The 24,677-nt window shown below is 35.9% G+C and overlaps 1 protein-coding gene and 1 long non-coding RNA gene across 2 annotated transcripts; both read left to right on the forward strand.

Moving 5' to 3' along the window:
- Positions 1-10,925: 10,925 nt before the first annotated feature.
- LOC149185307 (thylakoid lumenal 15.0 kDa protein 2, chloroplastic-like) lies at positions 10,926-11,678 on the forward strand. Its single transcript, XM_089415617.1, has one exon. The coding sequence runs from the start codon at positions 10,926-10,928 to the stop codon at positions 11,676-11,678; it is 753 nt and encodes a 250-aa protein (XP_089271743.1).
- A 398-nt stretch (positions 11,679-12,076) lies between these two features.
- LOC149185308 (uncharacterized) lies at positions 12,077-13,261 on the forward strand. Its single transcript, XR_016257829.1, has 4 exons — positions 12,077-12,301; positions 12,394-12,483; positions 12,589-12,672; positions 12,966-13,261. It is a non-coding gene; the product is annotated as an uncharacterized LOC149185308 (long non-coding RNA).
- The last annotated feature ends 11,416 nt before the right edge of the window (positions 13,262-24,677 follow it).

Here is a 24,677-nt window from a genome sequence, read left to right on the forward strand (position 1 = left end):
CTCATTTTCTACTATTACAAAGCCCAAATAAATCAACTCTTTTTGCAGAAAAGTACACTTTCAAATTTATCAGCAGCTTATTCTGCTGCAATTTTTCTAGCACTTTTCGAACATGTCGAAAGTGTTCCTCCCTTATCTTGCTGAAAATTAATATGTCGTCCATGTACACTATCACAAACTTCCTGATGCATTCTTTCAACATTTCATTCATTAACCACATAAAGGTACTAGGTGCATTGCTCAATCCGAATGGCATGACCAACCACTTATACAGTCCCTCGTTAGTCTTGAAGGACGTCTTCCACTCATCCCCCTCTCGAATTCAAATATGATGATACCCACTTTTTAAATCAATCTTAGAAAAATATACTGCCCCACTTAGGCAATCCATCATGTCGTCCATCCATGGCAGTGGAAATCTGTACCGGATGGTGATCTTGTTGATGGCCCTCGAGTCTGTGCACATCTACCATTCTCCTCCTTTCTTGGGAGCGAGAATCATTGGAACTACACAAGGGCTCAAACTCTCCCTTATCAACCCTTTGTCTAGCAGTTCCTGCACCTGCTTTCTAATCTCCTCATTGTCTTTGGGGCTCATCTGATATGCTGCCTTATTTGGCAAACTTGCTCCGGGTATGAAGTCAATATGATGACTTATGCTTCTTTTGGGGGGCAGTGTATCTGGCAAGTCATCCACCACTATATCGGTAAACTCCTGCAACATCTGTTGAATTTCTGTGGGCAAATCTGACACCTCTGTGTGTAGCAGTACTGTCTTTGCTCTTCTTACAACAGCATAGCTCACCTCGTTGTCCTCAACTTGTTTCACAAACTGTTTTCCACTCATTACCAATGCTCTTGTCTCACTTGTCCCCACTGTCTCTTCATCTTTGATGGGCACAAGCATATGCTTGATCCCATCTTTGACAAACTTATAATAGTTTGTCTTCCTGTCATGTACCACCTTCCTGTCATACTGCCATGGCCTGCCTAGCAGTATGTGACATACATCCATCGGCATTATGTCACAAATGACCTTATCCTTATATCTACCGATATGAAACTCCACTTCGCATTGCTCATCTACCAGTGACTGATGGCCTTTTTGCAACCATGAAACTTTGTAAGGAGTGGGGTGTTTCAACCGCTTCAACCCCAACTTTTCCACCATCTCTCTGGCCACCAAATTATCTGTAATTCCACTGTCGATAATCAACTTACAACACTTACCATGTGACTTACAAATCGTCCCAAAAAAAGCTTTCTGCTGAGTTTTTTTCAGCTGTTTCTTTGGCTGGTTTCAGCAACACCTTGTTCAAAACTAGGGCTTCCCCTATTTCTAGCGCATTTTCTGCTTCTTGGGGAGGTGCCTCTGCTTCTTCTGGTTGTACGACATACACACCCCTCTGTCCAGCTTGTTCTGCCTCAGGGCATTCAAACGATCTGTGTCCCCACTTGTGACACCTGTAACATTGATAACCAGCTCCTCTACCTCGGCCATTTCCCTGCCTTGCTGATATGGCCTACCACCTCTTGTGCTGTCACCTTTTTTTGCTGTTCTGGAAGCTTTAGAACTGTTGCCTTCTTCATTACTGCTAGCAGTTCGCCCTTTGCGATAAGACTGTCCTCTTCCTCTGTCGGTTCCCCGTCCTCTCCTGGCATTTTGTTTTCTGGCAATTTTCTCTTCTGCTTTCATAGCACTTTGATATGCTTCTTCAATGTTTTTCGGAGAAAGAATACTACTTTCATCTAAGATTTCTAAGCTTAAACCATTTACATACCTAGCTATTTTCTCTAGGGTCTCCTCTGTATAACCAGCCCTTAAGCTCACCCAATAAAACTCTTCAATGTACTCCCTTACTGTCATCCCTTTCTGTTTCAGATTCTGCACTTGCCTGTGTAGTGCAATCTGGTAATCCTTAGGCAGAAATCTACCTTTCAACTTGGCCACCATCCTGGACCATTTCTTGATCGGCAACTTGTTCAACTTCCTTCTCTCTGTTTGGACACTATCCCATCACAGGGCTACATGTCCCTTCAATTTTGTCGCAGCGAACTTGACTCTACAGTCTTCACTGACCTCTTCACACTCGAAATACTTATCCAACTCACTGATCCAGTCCAACAGAACCTCTGTGGACAAGCTACCATCATAATTTGGGAATTCTGGTTTGGGTTTGCTACTTGCTAATAAGACTGACCTCAACAGCCTCATTTCCAGTCCCTCTTCATCCGATCCATCTGTTGTCGCTACAGCTTCTTCTTCGCTATCATCACCTACCTCTGGATCCCTTCTTCTCCCTACTTCAACTGCCACCAAACGGGCAGTAAGAATCTTGATCTCCTCTCTCAGTCCCTCCTCTGCTATCCTTTGAACACCTCTTCCATGACCTCGCCTTCCTACCTCCATTTCTCCAGCCAATTCCAAATCCTACTTTGATACCACTATGATGGGAACAGCCCAAAACTCCGCACGGTTCCGCACAACAAAGATTTTAATTAACACAGTATTATGTTAATCACTGATTAAATGATTAAACAATGATTAATTTGTGGGTTAAGCAGCTATGGTTTGTGGTTTAACTTCGGATGTTTCTGGACTTTGGTAAGGTGGCAATTATGACTGTATTTATTATTTCTGTACTGGCGCCTTGGTTTGCGTTTCCCGCTCCTCGATCCTTGCCAAAACCCTTCCCCCTACTATTGCTCGGTCATTTCTGCTCTTCGTTTCCTGAGTGCCAAGGGTTTGCTCTAGTAATTCTTATGTTGCCTTTGTATGATGCTATGTTGCAATTATGTGTGCGCCGGTTAGGGGCTACTCTGCCTGAGAGTAAGGCACCTACATTTACCTGGTTGACTTGTGGTCTCGGCTCCTTGTGCACAGGACGGTAATTATGTTTGTCTGTATGACTATATGTTTATATTTCTCGTGTAGCTGCTTGACTTATCTTTACTCCACGGTTATGGTTTGTCCAGAGGTCGTTTTGCTTGGTTAAACTCAGTGGTATTGTGCATGCATTCAGGTTGCAAGCGGTGGCACTCTTCCATTTTCGACTTCACTTCAGGTAACTTCATCCATCCATGATTTACTATGTTCCCTTTATTGTTCTATCTCTAACTAAACTCGCTCCTTTGTCTCAGTCAGTATCCGAGTTTTGTGGCTTAATGGCCTGCACTCTGTCTGCACTGCGAACCCTCCAGGTAAAGGAAAGAATCTCTCTCTGCATCTGCACTTATTCGCTACTTTCTCCTTTCATGGTCGACAACTATGCTCACAATCTTGTCCTGGTTCTCTTGCAGGTTGGGGGTTTGCTAATGGGCGTGCCTAGCATAGTCACCTTGGCTTTTACTTGGTAGGCTCTGTCTCCCTCATCAATTTCATTTTTAAAATTAGGGCATGTAGGTTCTGATGGTCCGGTTTCCTCAATACTTGTTCGTTGATGTCCCTCTGCTGTAATCAAGTGTCCTGGGTCGATTCGATGTAGTCTCTCTTGTGTTTCGCTACTTGGTATCTGTAAATTTATATACAATGGAAGCCATCCCAAAACCCTTGTCTAGGGTTTGTTGGTCGTTAGGCTTTGTGACTACTTATAGGGTTATATTAGGACACTGTTATGTATATACAGGCATTTCATTTTATAATGGAAAGAAATTACAGAGAATTCATTTTCTTTGAGTTACCTCTGTTCTAAATGTGGTTGCTCGACTGTTATTTCTCTCGTTCTGGTTTGTACTCCCTCGAACTGTGCCTGGTTATCTTGATTATGGTTTTTGTCCGTTAATGACCAGCTTTTGTGCCGGGAGTTCTTGTGCAGTTTCCTTGACTGCTTTTAATTATTTTAAAGAGGAAAACGATAGAACTATGCCTACACTATGGTTGTTACTCGTAGTTACTTCAACGACTAGAAAGCATAGATAGACATACCAGTGTTTGTTCAGATGGACGGATTCGAAAATGAAAAAGTATTCTCTGTCTTTTATGACTGTGTGCATATGCTCATTTCGCTCGAACTGCTTGCAATTGTTCTTGTCTATTTCAGTCGTGGTCTCTCTTAATGGGTTACCAACCCTCGTTCTGGAAATTCGCTTACAGTCCTTGTTGTTTGAGTTTTGTTCCTTTAGAAAAGAAAATAAAAGAGAAAGTCTGCATGCACCATATGGCTATTCTGGTTGTTCAATGATTAGGAAACAATAAAGAAATATTAAGATGGATGCTATAGATGGATTCGAATGAATAAAAATTGTCTGCTCTCTTTTTATTACTAATGCTTGTATGTTGAACCTTTTGAATGATTTACAATCTTACCTTTATACTTTTTGTTCACAGTTGCCTGAACTGTGTGTAGTTACTTTCAGTTTCTATTCTATTAGTTATGCAACTGCTTATGCATTCGGTTCTACTTGTATTACAAGATTTCATACTTGACATGTTTGTCGTTTTCCCTAAATGAAAGAAACAGTTATATAACTATTGTTTATTAAAGACAGACAAGACAGTGACCCTAATTGAAACTGAAATTAAAAAAAAAACAAATTCCTACCTTCTACTTTGACTTTTTAAACATAAAGAAACCAATCATTGTTAAAACCTTCCACCTTGGAGGAGACCAACACCCGGTCATGGTGCCCTAGTTGGATGCTCCTGCATCAATTCGTATATTTTAAGTGGAGAATATCTAATAAGATATAATGGTTATATCTTTTTATGTTTATCTAATAAGATATAATGGTTATATCTTTTTAAGTCAAACATACAATATTGACAAACCTGATTAGAAATTTAAAGGATCTCAATCAATAAGAGATAAGAGATCCATTTATTGCATTGACTCTCATTTTTTTTTATAAACAACAACACTAAATCATTTCAAAATACAAGTGAGAGGTTAATTTATGTATTGTAATATCATCCATTATAATAGTTTTCCATTAATCTAATTAGGTAAATGAGTTAAGATTTTCATTTATTTGAGAAAGCTACTCTATATTCTCAAATTGATGGTGCTATGTTCATATTGACGGGTATAATTTCACTCTAAAGTTAATCAATTAATGGGTCTAGATTGCAGTTTTTATGAACTTGTGGAAGTGGTTTCATAGTTTGAGCAATTTAATTGTTTTTTTTAATTAATTGGTGTTGTATTACTCCTTGAAAAGCTGATAATATTAAGATGATGAAATTAAAAAATGTTAGATCAAATGTGCATGTGTTATCGAAATTACTACAATTTAATAATCTTGCTGGCATCTCTTTACTCTTTTTGGATAATTGCTAGTCTTCATTATTGACATGTTTTCAATACCTAACTTTTAATTAACCAAATAAATTGATTATAATTTTTCACATTATATAAACATGTTAAAATAGAAGTTAGTTAAATATTTAATTACAAAATACATGTAAGCTTTATTATTTAACCATGTCAATCAATTTGTTTAAGAAAAACCTTTTCACCTCTTTCACTACTTATACTATATTGTTTTATTTAAACTTAAAAAAAAACCTACATAAATAACGCACCATGTCCATGGAATATATACATAAAAAAACGAATAATAGTAATGTTGTAAATTAGGAAATTAGTAAAGACTTGAAACAAAAAAAGAAACGATACACACTTTCCATTTACAACATATGCACTACGCATTTTGTTCAACGTTCCTTTATTCCGTAGCGTATAGTAGAAGGTGATGCATGTAACTGGTGAAACTAATTGGAATGGACGTTGTGACACATAATGAGGTATGCCATGTATCCATTACCACGTGCCCATCACATGTCACGCTATGTGCTATATACATTAACACTTGTCTTTCATCGTGCATTGTCCATTTACCCAAAGCATTTGGATGTAGAGATGTAGATAACAGAATTTCAGTGCTACCAAATTCCCTGTGTGTTTTATTTCCATCAGCATTTTTTCGAGCAGAGCTTTTACCTTCGTTAATGGATTTGGTTTTGTGTGTTCAACTTTCTAGCAGTTACAGGTTCTGGTTTTGTGTGTTCAGCTTTCTAGCAGTTACAGGTTCTATCCACGCTCATTACTTGGAGATTCACTTTGATGCTAATCTGATTGATAGGATACTTGGAGATTCACTGTGATGCTAATGATACCTGGAAGAAAAAATGAACGGAAACCACTTTTAGCATAGTTGAATTGGATACCTACAGCAGTGACTGACACTATTGAATTGGATAGTTATCTCGTGGTAATGACCTCTGCATTTTGGTAACCATTAAGGAAATGCGTTTTTGTTGCAGAACTGTTTCAGAAGTTGTTTCGACGAGACCTTTTAGTTGCAAGTCTCTTCTGAAATTTCTTGATTGGGGATTGCGAACTGTTCTCCCCTTTCTTTTCCACTCTTGGCACCTGCTCATCAACATGATTCCCACGTGGTAATATGTTTTGGAAACCTTACTTTCATCATTATTATTGTTCATGTCTTAGAAATGGTTTGTTGATTGAGGTTATTGTTCATGCCTAAATGTGGTTTGTTGATTGAGGTTCTTATTGTGTTTTCCTTTACAGGGATGCATGGGATATGGGATATGGCTGCTGAAATTTGTCTTTCTCAGCTTCCAACTTTGCTTAGTGATTCAAATGTGGAGTTTCAGGCAAGTTCTCGCCATGCTGAATTGTATATACAATCTAAATTTTCACTTATACCAAACTTGCACTACAAATAAAACAAATAAACTGCAGTCCCGTCACTTCCAAACATGATATCCCCCATCTTAGATGGTGCAAACCAACATCTTCTCCTAGTCATGATATTCCTATTTTGTTTGCACTTGTGTTCAAACAAAATGTCCCTCCTTGTTATAGTAGCAACAAAAGACTTTCTTCCTTCAAGATTCTCTCGACTATGAATTTCCTTTGTTCAAATTTCCTTCTTGTTTTTTTTGAATTTATAAATGCGCTGCTCTTTTTGAAAATTAAAGAACTGTTGTAAAACAGTTTGACCTTTGTACCAAGTCTTAGTTTTCAGTTAAATGAATTGTCTTTGCGTTACTTTTTCTGGCGTTTTGTCTTTAATAAATGAATGAATGAATTTGTGTATTGTTTGTTTTCTGTGTGTGTTGAGTATTGTGCTCTGTTATTGTCAATTGAATATGATCTTGCTTTTAAAAAGGCGCATGAACGAAATATTGAACATTGGAAAAAGGATTGCTTCATTGATGATAAAGAAACTGGCCTGGAATTTGTGTCTATATCGATTGTTTAGAGTTCTTGTGGTACATAGCAGCATAGGAGATGAGCGGAGGCTACAGAAAAATGACTTTAAGCTGACACAAATTGATTAGTTTTATACGTTTGGTAAGTAATGTATTCAGAATCCTCCCTCTGAATTTATATGATGACTTGTATGTGTTAGGTTGATTTTTCTATTAAAATAATTATGTTGATAAGTTATTTTTACCTTATGGAGGTGGTTATCATTAATAGAATTACTTTAGAAATTTAATACTTTGGTAAATAATTGATTATTTCACCTTAATCACACTATGGATGTGGTTAACATTAAAGAGAATTGGTACATTATTTACAAAGTGTCTCTCCCAACAAAAGACGAAGAATTTAATTTTGAAATTCAGCCTAATCACATTAAGAAAATAGTTTTCCCTTTAGAATGTTAATTGTTTTGATCCTGGGTAACAGCGTGTATAAAAATTCTCTTTTCTATTAAAATTCAAACACCATCGCACTCTGTAAAATTCCACCAAAAATATTCCTGTTTATCAAATATTCAGTTGGATGTCATAGATTATTTTCAATGAACATAGCACTTTGAATCCTTGTTGATTTTGGTATGGACATGAATTCAAATTATTTATCAGGAAGTATTCGTCCATCTTTGAGTAATCTTAGAGTTCATTATGGTGTGTCCCTGGCCTTTTATTTCAGGAAAAATTGCATTGTAACCTGCTGGAATAAAAAACTGGAATTCCATGTATCATGGTTTTGTGCTAAAGGAGTCAGTCCACTTTCATTTTAACTATCAATTCACACCTTTGTAGAATTTATTTGTAGTTACTGAACTACACGTTTTCCTTATTTAGTGATATGCTATTATGCATATCTTGAAAATCACGTCATCCTTAATGCAGCAGCATTTGTTTTGACTGTCAAGAAACGCAGAAATCAGTGTATGTTTTCTAGGTTATAGCCACTGATTCATGATCCTTTCAACTCATGTCTTAATTTTTATAGAATATAATTTATAGAATGTGTGTTTCCTGATCAGTAAATGGACAAGATTGGCATAAAAGAGGAATCAAAACAAGAGAGATGTTCTATCCAGGATGAGTAGTTATTTATTCTCTTTTAGCAATTTTGGGTCAGGCAAAGTTATGAAAAAACGTATATTAAGGCAATTGCAACCTTGGAAGGGAGGAGGAATGGTGCTTTGGCAATCCTAAGAGCCAGTTGCAGGAATTTGCCTAGGCAGGGGCAGACGGACTCTGCAGTTAAAATAGGGTGCTTTCGCAGGAATTTGACTAGGCAGGAGCAGATGGACTCTGAAGTTAAAATAGGGTGCTTTTGCACTTCAATCACCGTTTAGGCCTGTTCCTAATTTCCTGGAAGCTCTGTTACAGTACACCTTATGTTTTAAGATAAGGGAAGTTGGGATGAGTTGACCAAATACCCACCATTAGCATTAATATATATATATATATATATATATATGGGGCCAGGACCATGTGGCAGGTAGCTTGTGAATTGTTATATATATATATATATCTATATATATATATATATAGGGCCAGGACCATGTGGCAGGTAGCTTGTGAACTGTAATATAGTTTGCACCACATTTAAAACAACAGATAGCCTTTCAGATACAAGTGGCATGCAATAGTGAGAATGGATGATAGTATGATTAAATTTAAGTTTCTGACACAGGGCTGAGCATTGTAAAAGAGTCCTGCTAGACATGAATTAGATTTCCTATGCGTTATATATAAACGGTTTGAAATTTTTAGGATAGCTCATGTGGTTTTACTTGCCATGTGAAATTCATATGGACCAAGAAGTTCACGAGGTCAAAATCCATCTCTGAGAGCTTCCCCTGGGATGAATAATCTTATAGATATCAAATAAGACGCTTGTTATTTTACATTTGGCTTTCAACATCCTGTCACATTCTAATTTTTCTTCTTTCTAAAGTTGTTACTTCATTTTCTTCCTTTTTTACTTTGCTCCATACATTGAAGCCAGTTCTGTAGAAAAATAAAGAACTATTGTAAAACAGTTTGATTCTTGTTCCAAGTCTTAGTTTTCAATTGAAACTAGTCCTCTAAAAAAAATAAAGAACTGTTGAATAACAGTTTGAATCTTTGTTCCAAGTCTCAATTTTCAATTGAAACCAGTATTGTAGAAAATTAAAGAACTACTGTAAAACAGTTTGACCTTTGTACCAAGTCTTAGTTTTCAGTTGAATGAATTGTCTTTGCGTTACTTTTTCTGGCGTTTTGTGTTTAATAAATGAATGAATGAATTTGTGTATTGTTTGTTTTCTGTGTGTGTTGAGTATTGTGCTCTGTTATTGTCAATTGAATATGATCTTGCTTTTAAAAAGGCGCATGAACGAAATATTGAACACTGGAAAAAGGATTGCTTCATTGATGATAAAAAAACTGGCCTGGAATTTGTGTCTATATCGATTGTTTAGAGTCCTTGTGGTACATAGCAGCATAGGAGATGAGCGGAGGCTACAGAAAAATGACTTTACAGAAAAATGACTTTAAGCTGACACAAATTGATTAGTTTTATACGTTTGGTAAGTAATGTATTCAGAATCCTCCCTCTGAATTTATATGATGACTTGTATGTGTTAGGTTGATTTTTATCTTAAAATAATTATGTTGATAAGTTATTTTTACCTTAATTACATTATGGAGGTGGTTATCATTAAAGAGAATTAGTTTAGAAATTTAATACTTTGGTAAATAGATTATACCTTGGTTATCAGAGAATTAGTTTAGAAATTTAATACTTTGGTAAATAATTGATTATTTTACCTTAATCACACTATGGAGGTGGTTAACATTAAAGAGAATTGGTACATTATTTACAAAGTGTCTCTCCCAACAAAAGATGAAGAATTTAATTTTGATTATCAGCCTAATCACATTAAGAAAATAGTTTTCCCTTCAGAATGTCAATTGTTTTGATCCTGGGTAATAGCGTGTATAAAAATTCTCTTTTCTATTAAAATTCAAACACCATCGCACTCTGTAAAATTCCACCAAAAATATTCCTGTTTATCAAATATTCAGTTGGATGTCATAGATTATTTTCAATGAACATAAAACTTTGAATCCTTGTTGATTTTGGTATGGACATGAATTCAAATGATTTATGAGGAAGTATTTGTCCATCTTTGAGTAATCTTACAAAACTCTACTAGTTCATTCTACTGTGTGCCTGGCCTTACAGGTGGAATCAGGTGGCTCAGATTTTTGGTGCATTCGGTCTTTTGTGATCAGACCCATCTCCAGTATCTCATGGCAACTCAAGCTCAAGCCTCAGCAAGCAACCATCAAGAGCATTCCGAGTCTTTCTCCACCCCCAGTTAAAATGCCACTTAGTTCCTGTTGCGTTATCTCTTTTAAGTCATTCTCTTTCCTCTCCATTTTCAATTACAGGCCCACCTTCAATCGCATAAAACACTCATACTCTATCAGTCAATGTACACCCGATTCAATAACCCACAACTTCAACCCCTTTCAGATCACCTTCAAAAACCTGGGTATTTCTCAGTTGATATATGCACAGCACAAAAACAACTTTCTCAAGGATGTGGGTAAGCAAACTCTGTCAATGGCATCCATGCTCTTGTTCACCTTTCTTATTCAGCAAGTGCAGTTGACACCATCTTTAGCAATTACCCAAATCCTAAACTCAGACTTTCAATCCAACATGGCCTCAAAAGAGCCAGAAGCAATAAAAATCCCAGACCTTCAGCTACCCAACAACTTCACCAATGTTATTGACATAGCCAGGGTCTTATCTCCAGCCCAAGCAGTGAAGATTTCACAAGAGTTGCAGGCTTTGGAAGACGAGTCAGAGTGGAAAACGAGAATCCTTACAAGGTCTAGGCCATCCCCATCTCCTTCAGATAAATCCTTCAGGGACCTATGGCACCCTGATGACAGGACTGTGATTATAGTAGAGGACATCTCTTCCCCAAACATATTGAATTTCGGCACAGGATTAACAGTGGGTTCCAGGCTTCCTCGTCAATCCTTCGGTGAGCTGCAGGCCAGGTATGGGAATCAGTTTTTTGTATCGGAAGAGGGCTATCAGGCAGCCCTTTTGAATACAATTGATGCCATCAAGCAGTGCATTGTTAGGGAAGAGGGATGCAATAACGTGCCTGGTTTGACAGATGTCCTGTACTTTTTAACTCTTGCGACATCCATTGCTAGGGGTTGTGTGTTTGGGTTTGCTGCCCAGCTTAGCCCTCAGGGCAGAGTGGAGGGTTCATGGCAGTGGGTTTTTCTTCTTTCTCCCCTGTGGCTATTGTTATTTCCTTCGTTTGGGATACTTCCAATTGTGCAGAGAACTTCGGATTGGGAGCCTTTGGTAAAGAACAACTTAGGGTTTTTAGGAGCAGCTGCTTCTTTTTATCTGACACCCATCTTTGGAAAATCACCTATTGAGAAAAAATGATTTAACTCTAATATAAAAGTCTGGGAATTTTTTATTTTGCAGAAGTTTAGGGCTCAAATGCAACTCATGTTTATTAGTATCATTAGGAGGGTTACAATGGTTGCTTATAATTTTTTTCAGTATAGCCTTATGTTAAGGGTTGTCCCTTTGGCATATCTCCCTGTGGCATATCTAAACCTATCTCTCTTATATGGGACTATTAATCCACGGTTTGCATCGAAGGAAATGGAGATATAACACTGAGAGTGATCATGCAGGACTACATCAATTAATGGGTCTCCTTCACATATCCACCATGCTCTGTAGTGATTGTAATTAGCTGTAAAGTTCCCAAGTCTGACATTCTTTGTGCTCAGCAGCCTCCTTCACATATCCACCATGCTCTGTAGTGATTGTAATTAGCTGTAAAGTTCCCAAGTCTGACATTCTTTGTGCTCAGCAGCCCTGTTATTTTGTTATTCTGCTTTTAGTTACATTCATCAGAGAATAAATTTCGTTTTGATTTGTGTAAAATAAACCTTTTATTGCAGGCATTATATTGTTTTTTATTTCAGGATGTGGTTACTCCAGACTCATGAATTTTCTGAATGTATGGCAATGAGGCCTTCCCCTATAGCTTATAGGTATGTCATTCTTGTGTTTACTACTTCATTTTACATTCCCATGGTGTGGGCATTACCGTCTCGTCTAATTTTCAAGGGTTTGGATGTGCCAGAGGATGTGTGCTGGTATCGTCGAGCTGGTTCAAGTATTCGTGGGACAAGAGAACAATGGATTCCATTACCATCGTGGTGAAAACTCTCAGGTCTGTATTTATCGTTTTTCCCTCAATTCCTTGTTATTGTCCTTTTGTGTTCCTCAAAGGAACGCGTTTGGTTCTCATGCAAACTATTTTTCTCTGGCTGTTTAGGGTATCCACAGTGGAATGGAATTCACCAAACTATACCAACAGAACCAAGAGCAACTTCTCTTCAAGTGTGCTATGTATCTATAGGTATGGATTATTAACCCTTGTCTCAGAAAAATAACTCCCCTATTTACTTTTTTTCATTTATGCTACCTGTAGCCATGGTGTAAGCCTCGACTGGTTGTGGCTCTATGACCTCAACCAGTTCACTTGGTTTATCAGTGGGTATTTCAGGGCACCATTGATGGTTGCTACAACGCTAATGCTTTCCCTCGTACATTTAATTAGCAATGTTATGCATATCTTGGTGCCTGCTACGACCGAGTGTCATAGTTTCTTAGTCTACGTGTCCTCATTCTGGTGTGTGCCTGGCCTTACAGGTGGAATCAGGTGGCTCAGATTTTTGGTGCATTCGGTCTTTCGTGATTAGACCCATCTCCAGTATCTCATGGAAACTCAAGCTCAAGCCTCAACAAGCAACCATCAAGAGCATTCTGAGTCTTTCTCCACCCCAAATTGAAATGCCACTCGATTCCTACTGTGTTATCTCTTTTAAGTCATTCTCTTTCCTCTCCATTTTCAATTACAAGCCCACCTTCAATCGCATAAAACACTCATATTATGTTAGTCAATGTACACCTGATTCAATAATCCACAACTTCAACCCCTTTCAGATCACCTTCAAAAACCTGGGTATTTCTCAGTTGATATATGCACAGCACAAAAACAACATTCTCAAGGATGTGGGTAAGCAAACTCTGTCAATGGCATCCATGCTCTTGTTCACCTTTCTGATTCAGCAAGTGCAGTTGACACCATCTTTAGCAATTACCCAAATCCTGAATTCAGACTTTCAATCCAACATGGCCTCAAAAGAGCCAAAAGCAATAAAAGTCCCAGACCTTCAGCTACCCAACAACTTCACCAATGTTATTGACATAGCCAGGGTCTTATCTCTAGCCCAAGCAGTGAAGATTTCACAAGAGTTGCAGGCTTTGGAAGACAAGTCAGAGTGGAAAATTGTGACCTTGGAAGAGAGGAGGAACGGTGCTTTGGTAATCCTAAGAGCCAGTTGCAGGAATTTGCGTGGGCAGGAGCAGATGGACTCTGAAGTTAAAATAGGGTGCTTTTGCACTTCAATCACCGTTTAGGCCCGTTCCTAATCTCCTGGAAGCTCTGTTACAGTACACCTTATGTTTTAAGATAAAGGAAGTTGGGATGAGTTGACCAAATACCCACCATTAGCATTAATATATATATATATATATATATATATGGGGCCAGGACCATGTGGCAGGTAGCTTGTGAACTGTTATATATATATATATATATATATATATATAGGGCCAGGACCATGTGGCAGGCAGCTTGTGAACTGTAATATAATTTGTACCACTTTTAAAACAACAGATAGCCTTTCAGATACAAGTGACATGCAATAGTGAGAATGGATGATAGTCTGATTAAATTTAAGTTTCTGACACAGGGCTGAGCATTGTAAAAGAGTCCTGCTAGACATGAATTATATTTCCTATGCGTTATATATAAACGGTTTGAAATTTTTAGGATAGCTCATGTGGTTTTACTTGCCATGTGAATTTCATATGGACCAAGAAGTTCATGAGGTCAAAATCCATCTCTGAGAGCTTCCCCTGGGATGAATAAGCTTATAGATATCAAATAAGACGCTTGTTATTTTACATTTGGATTTCAACATCCTGTCACATTCTAATTTTTCCTCTTTCGAAAACTGTTACTTCATTTTCTTCCTTTTTTACTTTGCTCCATACATTGAAGCCAGTTCTGTAGAAAAATAAAGAACTATTGTAAAACAGTTTGATTCTTTGTTCCAAGTCTTAGTTTTCAATTGAAACTAGTCCTGTAAAAAAATAAAGAACTGTTGAATAACAGTTTGAATCTTTGTTCCAAGTCTCGGTTTTCAATTGAAACCAGTATTGTAGAAAATTAAAGAACTGTTGTAAAACAGTTTGACCTTTGTACCAAGTCTTAGTTTTCAGTTGAATGAATTATCTTTGCGTTACTTTTGTAGCGTTCCATCATTTTTTCTGGCGTTTTGTCTTTAATAAATGAATGAATGAATTTGTGTATTGTTTGTTTTCTGTGTGTGTTGAATATTGTGCTCTATTATTGTCAATTGAATACGATCTTGCTTTTAAAAAGGTGCATGAACGAAATATTGAACACTGGAAAAAGGATTGCTTCATTGATGGTAAAGAAACTAGCCTAGAATTTGTGTCTATATCGATTGTTTAGAGTTCTTGTGGTACATAGCAACATAGGAGCTGAGTGGGGACTACAAAAAAATGACTTTAAGCTGACACAAATTGATTAGTTTTATACATTTGGTAAGTAATGTATTCAGAATCCTCCCTCTGAATTTATATGATGACTTGTATGTGTTAGGTTGATTTTTCTCTTAAAATAATTATGTTGATAAGTTATTTTTACCTTAATTACATTATGGAGGTGGTTATCATTAAAGAGAATTAGTTTAGAAATTTAATACTCTGGTAAATAATTGATTATTTTACCTTAATCACACTATGGAGGTGGTTAACATTAAAGAGAATTGGTACATTATTTACAAAGTGTCTCTCCCAACAAAAGACGAAGAATTTAATTTTGATTATCAGCCTAATCACATTAAGAAAATAGTTAATAGTTTTCCCTTCAGAATGTCAATTGTTTTGATCCTGGGTAACAACGTGTATAAAAATTCTCTTTTCTATTAAAATTCAAACACCATCGCACTCTGTAAAATTCCAACAAAAATATTCCTGTTTATCAAATATTCAGTTGGATGTCATAGATTATTTTCAATGAACATAACACTTTGAATCCTTGTTAATTTTGGTATGGACATGAATTCAAATGATTTATCAGGAAGTATTCGTCCATCTTTGAGTAATCTTACAAAACTCTACTGGTTCATTCTGGTGTGTGCCTGGCCTTACAGGTGGAATCAGGTGGCTCAGATTAGACCCATCTCTAGTATCTCATGGAAACTCAAGCTCAAGCCTCAGCAAGCAACCATCAAGAGCATTCCGAGTCTTTCTCCACCCCCAGTTAAAATGCCACTCAGTTCCTGCTACGTTATCTCTTTTAAGTCATTCTCTTTCCTCTCCATTTTCAATTACAAGCCCACCTTCAATCGCATAAAACATTCATACTCTGTCAGTCAATGTACACCCGATTCAATAACCCACAACTTCAACCCCTTTCAGATCACCTTCAAAAACCTGGGTATTTCTCAGTTGATATATGCACAGCACAAAAACAACATTTTCAAGGATGTGGGTAAGCAAACTTTGTCAATGGCATCCATGCCCTTGTTCACCTTTCTGATTCAGCAAGTGCAGTTGACACCATCTTTAGCAATTACCCAAATCCTGAACTCAGAATTTCAATCCAACATGGCCTCAAAAGAGCCAGAAGCAATAAAAGTCCCAGACCTTCAGCTACCCAACAACTTCACCAATGTTATTGACATAGCCAGGGTCTTATCTCCAGCCCAAGCAATGAAGATTTCACAAGAGTTGCAAGCTTTGGAAGACGAGTCAGAGTGGAAAACAAGAATCCTTACAAGGTCTGGGCCATCCCCATCTCCTTCAGATAAATCCTTCAGGGACCTATGGCACCCTGATGACAGGACTGTGATTATAGTAGAGGACATCTCTTCCCAAACATCTTGAATTTTGGCACAGGATTAACAGTGGATTCCAGGCTTCCTCGTCAATCCTTCGGTGAGCTGCAGGCCAAGTATGGGAATCAGTTTTTTGTATCGGAAGAGGGCTATCAGGCAGCCCTTTTGAATACAATTGATGCCATCAAGCAATGCATTGTTAGGGAAGAGGGATGCAATAACGTGCCTAGTTTGACAAATGTCCTGTACTTTTTAACTCTTGCGACATCCATTGCTAGGGGTTGTGTGTTTGGGTTTGCTGCTCGGCTTAGCCCTCAGGGCAGAGTGGAGGGTTCATGGCAGTGGATTCTTCTTCTTTCTCCTCTGTGGCTATTGTTATTTCCTTTGTTTGGGATACTTCCAATTGTGCGGAGAACTTCGGATTGGGAGCCTTTGGTAAAGAACAGCTTAGGGTTTTTAGGAGCAGCTGCTGCTTTTTATCTGACACCCATCTTTGGAAAATCACCTATTGAGAAAAAATGATTTCTTTCTGATTATTTTTACGCTACATCGTTTTTATAGTTTTTATATGATTGCGAAATTTAGCTCAATATGGTGCGACTATTAAACATTTTACATTTTAAACTTTCATGAAAGAGTGAATGGCTTTTTGACTATTAAACATTTTACATTTTAAACTTTCATGAAAGAGTGAATGGCTTTTTGCAGATGGGGTACCTGAGTACATTTTTGTGATATGTTGACACGTTCTTTTTCAAAAAATATTTTATTTAATCAAGTTTTTGGGTTAAATATGTTTAAATGATGAATGCAGTAAGATTTACATGTAATGCTCTGGTAAATAATTGATTATTTTACCTTAATTACATTATGGAGGTTGTTATCATTAAAGAGAATTAGTTTAGAATTAGTTTACAAACATTAAGACCTTAAATTATTTACAAAATGTAGGCCACCATTATACCATTTAATGGGAGAATAATGAGTACCCATCAACATCATTACCATAGGTTTCTCCCATAAAATGGTTTTGGGGTCAATGTCAATAGTGAAAATATCATCTACATAATAGTCAACATTTTTTATATCTGCTTCTCGTGGGATTGAATTTGAAGAGCCACACTTGATTCTTCTTTACCTTCACTATGTTAAGACAATTTAAGTACATAGAGGTTATAGTTTTAATGTTATAGTTAACGTGTTAGGTATTAAAGTTTATGTCTCCTAACATTTTAGGAGTTACAATGTGTTTATGATGAGAGTGTACTAGGGGTCATAATTTTTAGAATTCATTGTGTTAAAAATCATATTGCACTATGGTTTACTTAATAATAGAGTTATTCCCTTAAGGATTATAAGGTAATAAATGCCATTTTTTCTTAATGGTAATAGTGGTTAGAAGTTGCATTTTGGAAGGGTTTGCAATTCTCCAAGAGTGATCAAAGTATATTATGGTTTATATGGGATATGGGACATATAAGTATTTTGACTTTCATAATGGTTTTTGGTTAAGACACATATTGTATTTGATATTATAGTGACCATAGTGGTGAAAGGTTACATTAAGAAAGGGAAACAATTAGTGGGGCTAATATATAGTGCAATATATAGGAATATCTAATAATAAATTCATTATAAGTATTTTTATTCTTTATGAAAGTATTTTTTTTGTTGTATTTGCGTTCTTCAATTTATGCCTTACGGCGTTTCCTTTGCAACATCTGGTGCGAATGCTAGTCCTATTTTGTTTGCACTTGTGTTCAAACAAAATGTCCCTCCTTGTTATAGTAGCAACAAAAGACTTTCTTCCTTCAAGATTCTCTCGACTATGAATTTCCTCCTTTTAAATTACATTGTTCAAATTTCCTTCTTGTTTTTTTTGAATTTATAAATGCGCTGCTCTTTTTGAAGGAGCATAGCACCAAGATCTTCAAGTGAAACCGTGCAAGTCTTCTTTGATGGTTCAAACACCTCAATCAACCAATCACTTTATTGTCAGAGCGCCCAATTCCTTCAGTTCGACAGTATCAACAACAAGAAGTTCGTTGCAAAGTCTTCCATGTGGGTTATATAATCAACAAGTCTCATTATCAATTGAAGAAACCGTGCAAGTCTTCTTTGATGGTTCAAACACCTCAATCAACCAATCACTTTATCAAGTCTGCTGTCAGAGCGCCCAATTCCTTCAGTTCGACAGTATCAACAACAAGAAGTTCGTTGGAAAGTCTTCCATGTGGGTTATATAATCAACAAGTCTCATTATCAATATGTTTCAAAGCCTACAATTGTTTACAATTGTTTGCAGAAGTAGATAAAATAATCAAAGCCTACAATTGTTTGCAGAAGTAGATCAAATAATCAAAGCCTACAATTGTTTGCACAAGTAGATAAAATAAGATAATTTTGTTAACGTGCAAAAGTCCAATAAAGGACCACAATGTTGGTCAAAGTCCAATAATGGACCACAATGTTGGTCAACGAGATTAAAAAAAATAACTTAACTTAAATATAGTGGGAATGCGAAAACATCTCTTAACACAATTTGCCTATAGGACACTCGATTTATTTGAGGTCTTAAATGGATACTATATTATGATTCATATAGGAATAATATGATGATTTACAGTAGAGTAGAGTTGAAGTTATAGTGTGCATCGCCATCACATTCTTCAAAGATACCAAAAGCAATGTTAGTAGGACCACACCTCCTTGCCCTTTATGATCCTCCACAACCTTTGCTTCACTGAAACGTTCTTTATGCAAAATGTCCAAATGTCCAAATGGAATAGCTGCCACCATACTAGGGAGTGCTTGGTTTCTTTGAAGAAAACCCACGCAACATGAAATTCACATAAGATCTACAAAACATTGCTTTCTTTGAAGAAAACCCACGCAACATGAATCTACAAAACTTTATAAAAATAGAACTACCACTACTCTAACATCCATAACATCCATTATCAATGATAATTTTCAAGAATCGATCATGGCTTTGATAATTTAGGACTAACAAAACTAACGTGGTCCTGAATTAGGGTATCTCTGGGATCAAAATAGATTGTTGGAAAAAGGAGGAATGTTTAATATGTAAAGGCTTGTTTGTTGCTGCATAACTCCACACCTTTCGGGGAAAGGGCTTATCACATGGGCTTATCACATGTTTCATAGTAGGATAATAACACCCAACCTTTTACTCTATTACTAGTGTATGCTGCAAGATACACAACCTCTTCAATAGGGTATGGATGTCTCTATGATAATCATAAATCATAACAATTCTAGTTTCATACCCAAATCATAAATCATAAAAACAGTAGTTATATTCATCTATTAGAATTATATTCATTGTGATATTTTCTTCAATAATTTCTAGAACTAAAATATATTTCTATATTTTAATCATTTGAAAGAAACACAAAATTCCTTATGTATTTAATACCAGAAGAGTATAGATGTAAAAGATATTGAATATAATTTTTTTTTAAAGATAGGATAAGAAATTTTATAATCATAAAGACATTTTTAAAACACCATTCATAGTGAACCTAATTCTATTGTTCACATTTGCATAGAATTAATAACAAATATTTATGGAAATAAGACTCAAGTTACTTCATAGTTTAGTTACATAACTACCACTTTGCTAGAATGGACTAAGATGTGGAAGAACTTTGGCCTTCACAAATGTTGTTGATAGTAGTACTTGTACTACCCAACAAATGTGTTAGATTTGATTGGAATTTGGGGATGGAAGTAAAGCCCAATAAAGTGTCTCTAATGTTTTGCAATGTGCTTAGAATGCCCAGCATAGTAGGTCGTCCTTCAGGAGATTCATTTGTGCAAAGCAAGCCCACATTTATCAGTGAACTGAGACAATTGAGATCCTTATCTTCTTCAATGCATCTAATAGTCCTCCTCAATATGGTAAGGGGATTGAAAAAATATCCGAATGTGCACAATATAGATGTGTCATCATGGCGACTTTTATTTCTTTATATATATTCAAAATCTTAGTCTATTATTATCTTTTCTTAGTTATTTGTTATTTTATTTATTTATGTATTATTTGTATTTCATTTATTATTATTATTATTATTATTATTATTATTATTATGGATATTATTAATACAGGGCATTACATACTACCCCTCTTTAAGAAAATTCATCCCAAAGTTAATATATTCATTTATTATTTGATTTATTTATTACCCCATGTTTTCCTAACACCCTTTGATGAGCTAGTATACCAACAAGAATCGAAAGCTACATTACAACATGGGGAAAACCAGAGAAATCTAAAGTCTCTTTCCCAACTTTCGGAATTAGGAATACAACCTCTTTAGTTTATATCATGGCACCAAGACTCACATAGGGGCTTAGACCTCATTTGCCCCAAGGCAGGCATTCGGTCTAGTACTGAATGATGCTCGACATATCACAACGTTGGCCCAACTCCCTCCAGAACCAACTAAAGTACATAGCCTCAAGAATCGAAGTCCTTACAACACTTATGTACTTTGGCATCCCAATCCAATTTTGGGCACTCGGCCTCCTCAAGATGGTCCCATAGCTCCTCAAGAGATATACATCAAGAGTTATACAAGAAAACAAATTGGCATATGTTGTGTTGATTTAGTTTTTCCCCAACCCATATGGTTTACACATTCTCCCTCATAGGTATGGGCTCCCACAAGATCATCAAATAAATCTTCCCTCTCGGTTCGTTTGTGGAATTCGTGTGAATGACCACATCTCAACATGTAGCCAATGCATTCATTATAACATCATAATAAAATAATTCACATGCCAACTCTGGTATGCCATGACAAAAATATAAAATCATTGTTATCAAAACATTCTGAATAGTAAAAACTTTATGCTCATGCATGTCATAATATATGAATTCTTTAACCACACACTTCACATCTTGAAATACCATCATAATAACTGGAAGCACATGTCAATATATCCTCATATCATATCATCATAATTATGAGAATCATACTTATCAAATAGAGATCAATGATATGCTATAGCATTCCTATCATGATTCATCAGGAAAATCAATCTCATTTTCTTATATAAAAAATGAATACTAATGATGAAATACACTTATTCAACATCCCTCTAGGATCTAGGTTATCTATTAATACTATTAGTTTCATGTTTTCATCAAGCTTATAATGTATTTTTCAATAGTCTTTTCTTGTTCCTTCAAGTAGAAAGTTGACAATTTAACAATAGGTCAAGTCATTTAAGTACATCGTTAAATTTCAAGTGAGTCTCATCATCTTCAACCTGAATATCTAGTCATGTTTTCTTCCCTCCCCAAGGAAATTTAGTAAATTCATCATTAAGATGTTATTGGTATTACAATCATTCCTTAAATAATCAATATCAAAATTAAAAATTCATGATCCTTCTCAAGGTCTCCTTATAAAACATGGAAAATTTTAAGGGCTAATATTCATAGGTGAGCTAATTTTCCATGATTTTTCAAAAAAAATGATTCGTCAAATTTCCATTTTCTCTAAAATTTATTTGCCCCCATTTTATAATATACAATTATTTTACCTTAAAAGTCACTAAATTTTTATAGAGAATGATACGAAATCATTAGAAACTTTGCATGTTAGGGACTAGTAAGATTCGCCAAGGTTTCTAAACATTACGAAAAATTTCCTTAAAATTTTCCTTGTTATAAAATTTCTTTCAACATTCATTCTTATTCTTCAATTGTTATCTTTAACCATTTAAACCTTTGAACATTTTCCCATTTTATCACTTGTCATCCCTAACCAATTACAAGTTTTCATAACCCCCTATCTTGTCATTTTAAAATACTATGACATTCACCAATCACTAGTCTATATCTTTAATAGACATTTCTCTTTGAGAAATATCTCAAATTTATGTTTTATCTTCTTCGAACATTTTCCCATTTTATCACTTGTCATCCCTAACCAATTACAATTTTTCATAACCCCCTATCTTGTCATTTTAAAATACTATGACATTCACCAATCACTAGTCTATATCTTTAATAGACATTTCTCTTTGAGAAATATCTCAAATTTATGTTTTATCTTATTCATTCCTAGTATAAAGGAACTCATAGGTGTATCACTACTTAAACTAATGTCACTATACTTCCTAAGTAGTACCTTAAATTAACCTTCATCATTATCATGATCATTTAGCTACATTAGTTGATTGAAAATATTCTCTTCTTGATAAAAATTGTCCTTATTTATACCTTATAGTGATCTTATTGGGTGCTCCAATTTTGGAAAAGCAATTTTGGAAAACTTTGAGTAGGTTTTGATCGGAAAATGGTTGTGCAAGAGATCACTGGAAAAAGGAAAATGAATGGTTGAAACAACCAAATGCCGAGAATCATGGGAAAGAGGCACACAAGATAAATGAAAAGGTATTTACGATGAAATATGAAGAGGCCTCCAAAGAAGGATAAGATCACAAGAGAAATGAAAAGGAAACTATGATCGGATTTTTAGAGGCTGCCAAAGAAGGATGGACACACTAGAGTTTGAGGGAATCAAAGGTGATCAGGAACAAATAAGCGATCGAGATCACAAGAAGAAAAGCTATAAAACCCGAAGGGGAGATGGCAGAAAAAAGAAGAATATTGGGAGTCTATGACGAGATGTTTTGTTTCTTGAAGACTTCCTTTCTCTTTATGATCTCTCTCTCTAAATTTTATTATGTAATATGATCCAATATCGATTAATGTTCTTTATTGTGATGAAGAGCATGTCATGATGTAATGATGTAGTGATCTAACCGTTAATGGCATTAGAAAATAAAAAAATTAGAAATATTTTCTTTATGTTGATAATTACGTGTGATATTCTTATGTTCTTATCAACTTTCTTGTGTTATTCTTTTATCTTAGTTCATCAAGAAATTATGAAAACAATAGAATAGAGATCAAAGACACTACATCTATGGCGACAACTAGGGAAAAACACTTTCTAGGGGAAAACCCATTCAACAACTCTTATTTAATAGTTTCACACGTTAATCGAAGACTCTTGACCTAGACACAAACTTCCTCCATAGCAAGTCAACCCTTTCTTCCTTCTGTAGGTAATAACGCTTTTAGAAATAACTTCAACCTAGTAGAAACAACTTGCAGCAACAACCAAACTTTGATCTAGCAGAACTTCGACCCAGTAGTAGCCCAACAAAATCTTCAACCCAACGATTAGCCCAACAAAATATTTGACCCAACAGCTAGCCCAGCAAAAATTTTGACCCAGCAGAAACTTTTTCCTTCCAGCAAATAACCCAATAAATCCACATGAGTGAGAGAGAGACAAACCTTGAAACTTTGATTTTCCTTCTTCCAACGACTTTCCTCCTTCTTCTGCAACTTCACACTTTTTCTGCTCTTCCTTTTAGATATCGAACTTATGAGTGTGAGTGTCCTCCGAACAAATTGAACTGCTGCAATACATATGCTTCCGGTGAGGTCGAATTATCCTGTTTGAGGCCGACTTGATCTCCTTGAGGCTGACTTCGTGTGGAGGTGACAAATACCTTATTTGACACAATAAATATTTTTACATGATTCAAAATCCCAAGAAGGGTCTCTTTAAATGGACAATGACTCTAATGACTTAGCCTCAATGGGGACTTTGACTTAAAACAAGATGACCCAAGCATGAAACCCTTGCTTTAAGAAATCATAATAATAATAAATTATTTTTATTTTTTTTTATAAATATATTTCATTATGGCTCAAATACAATTTATGAAGAATGAACCTAGTTACATTCTTCAACACTCCCTCTTAAATAGGGAGCTATTTATACATACATATACAAGTACATGGAATATCTCAAAACGCATGAACCATCAATAGTTTAGGCACTTACGGTACCACAAACTAGATTCCTGACCAGAGAAATATATCTAGGTGGGACTACGATGGACTAAAGCTTTCAGCCTCTCTAGGTACCATTAGGCTTACTTTCTAACCATCACCTTAGGGAACTAGGTGTGTAATGCAAGGTCTGAGCTCTATGACCAACACCTTAGAAAATGTATTCTAGGATATGTGTAGAGATCGACCTTAGCAAAGGTATTCCTCGTCATCTTCTTATAAAACATGAAAACTTTTAGTGGACATGGGTGTTAGGCTATGAGAACACAACTTTCATATGCCAAACATGTTTCTAGATAGGACATTTGCATAATTCTTTTACACAAGAAATAAATGCACCAAAAAATAAAAAGAGGTAATCTCTTAAGCAAAGGGGATGGAAATTCCCTAACAATTTAGAAGATGAAAAAGAAGACCTCAAGGAAACTCATCCAAATTTTGAAGCATAGTCTCAACATGGAAGTTAGTTAAATGGTGGTGAAGGTAATAGGTCTAGATCAGTGGATGTTACCCAGAATGCTA

Source organism: Pinus tabuliformis, chromosome 3_2 (assembly GCF_031772625.1).
Source record: "Pinus tabuliformis cultivar Carrire ecotype Pingquan chromosome 3_2, CPIR1, whole genome shotgun sequence".
In the NCBI taxonomy this organism is placed as follows: domain Eukaryota; kingdom Viridiplantae; phylum Streptophyta; class Pinopsida; order Pinales; family Pinaceae; genus Pinus; species Pinus tabuliformis.

Coding starts and splice junctions, on each gene's coding strand:
- LOC149185307 (XM_089415617.1), top strand. CDS start 10,926: ATGGCCTCAAAAGAGCCAGAAGCAATAAAAATCCCAGACCTTCAGCTA.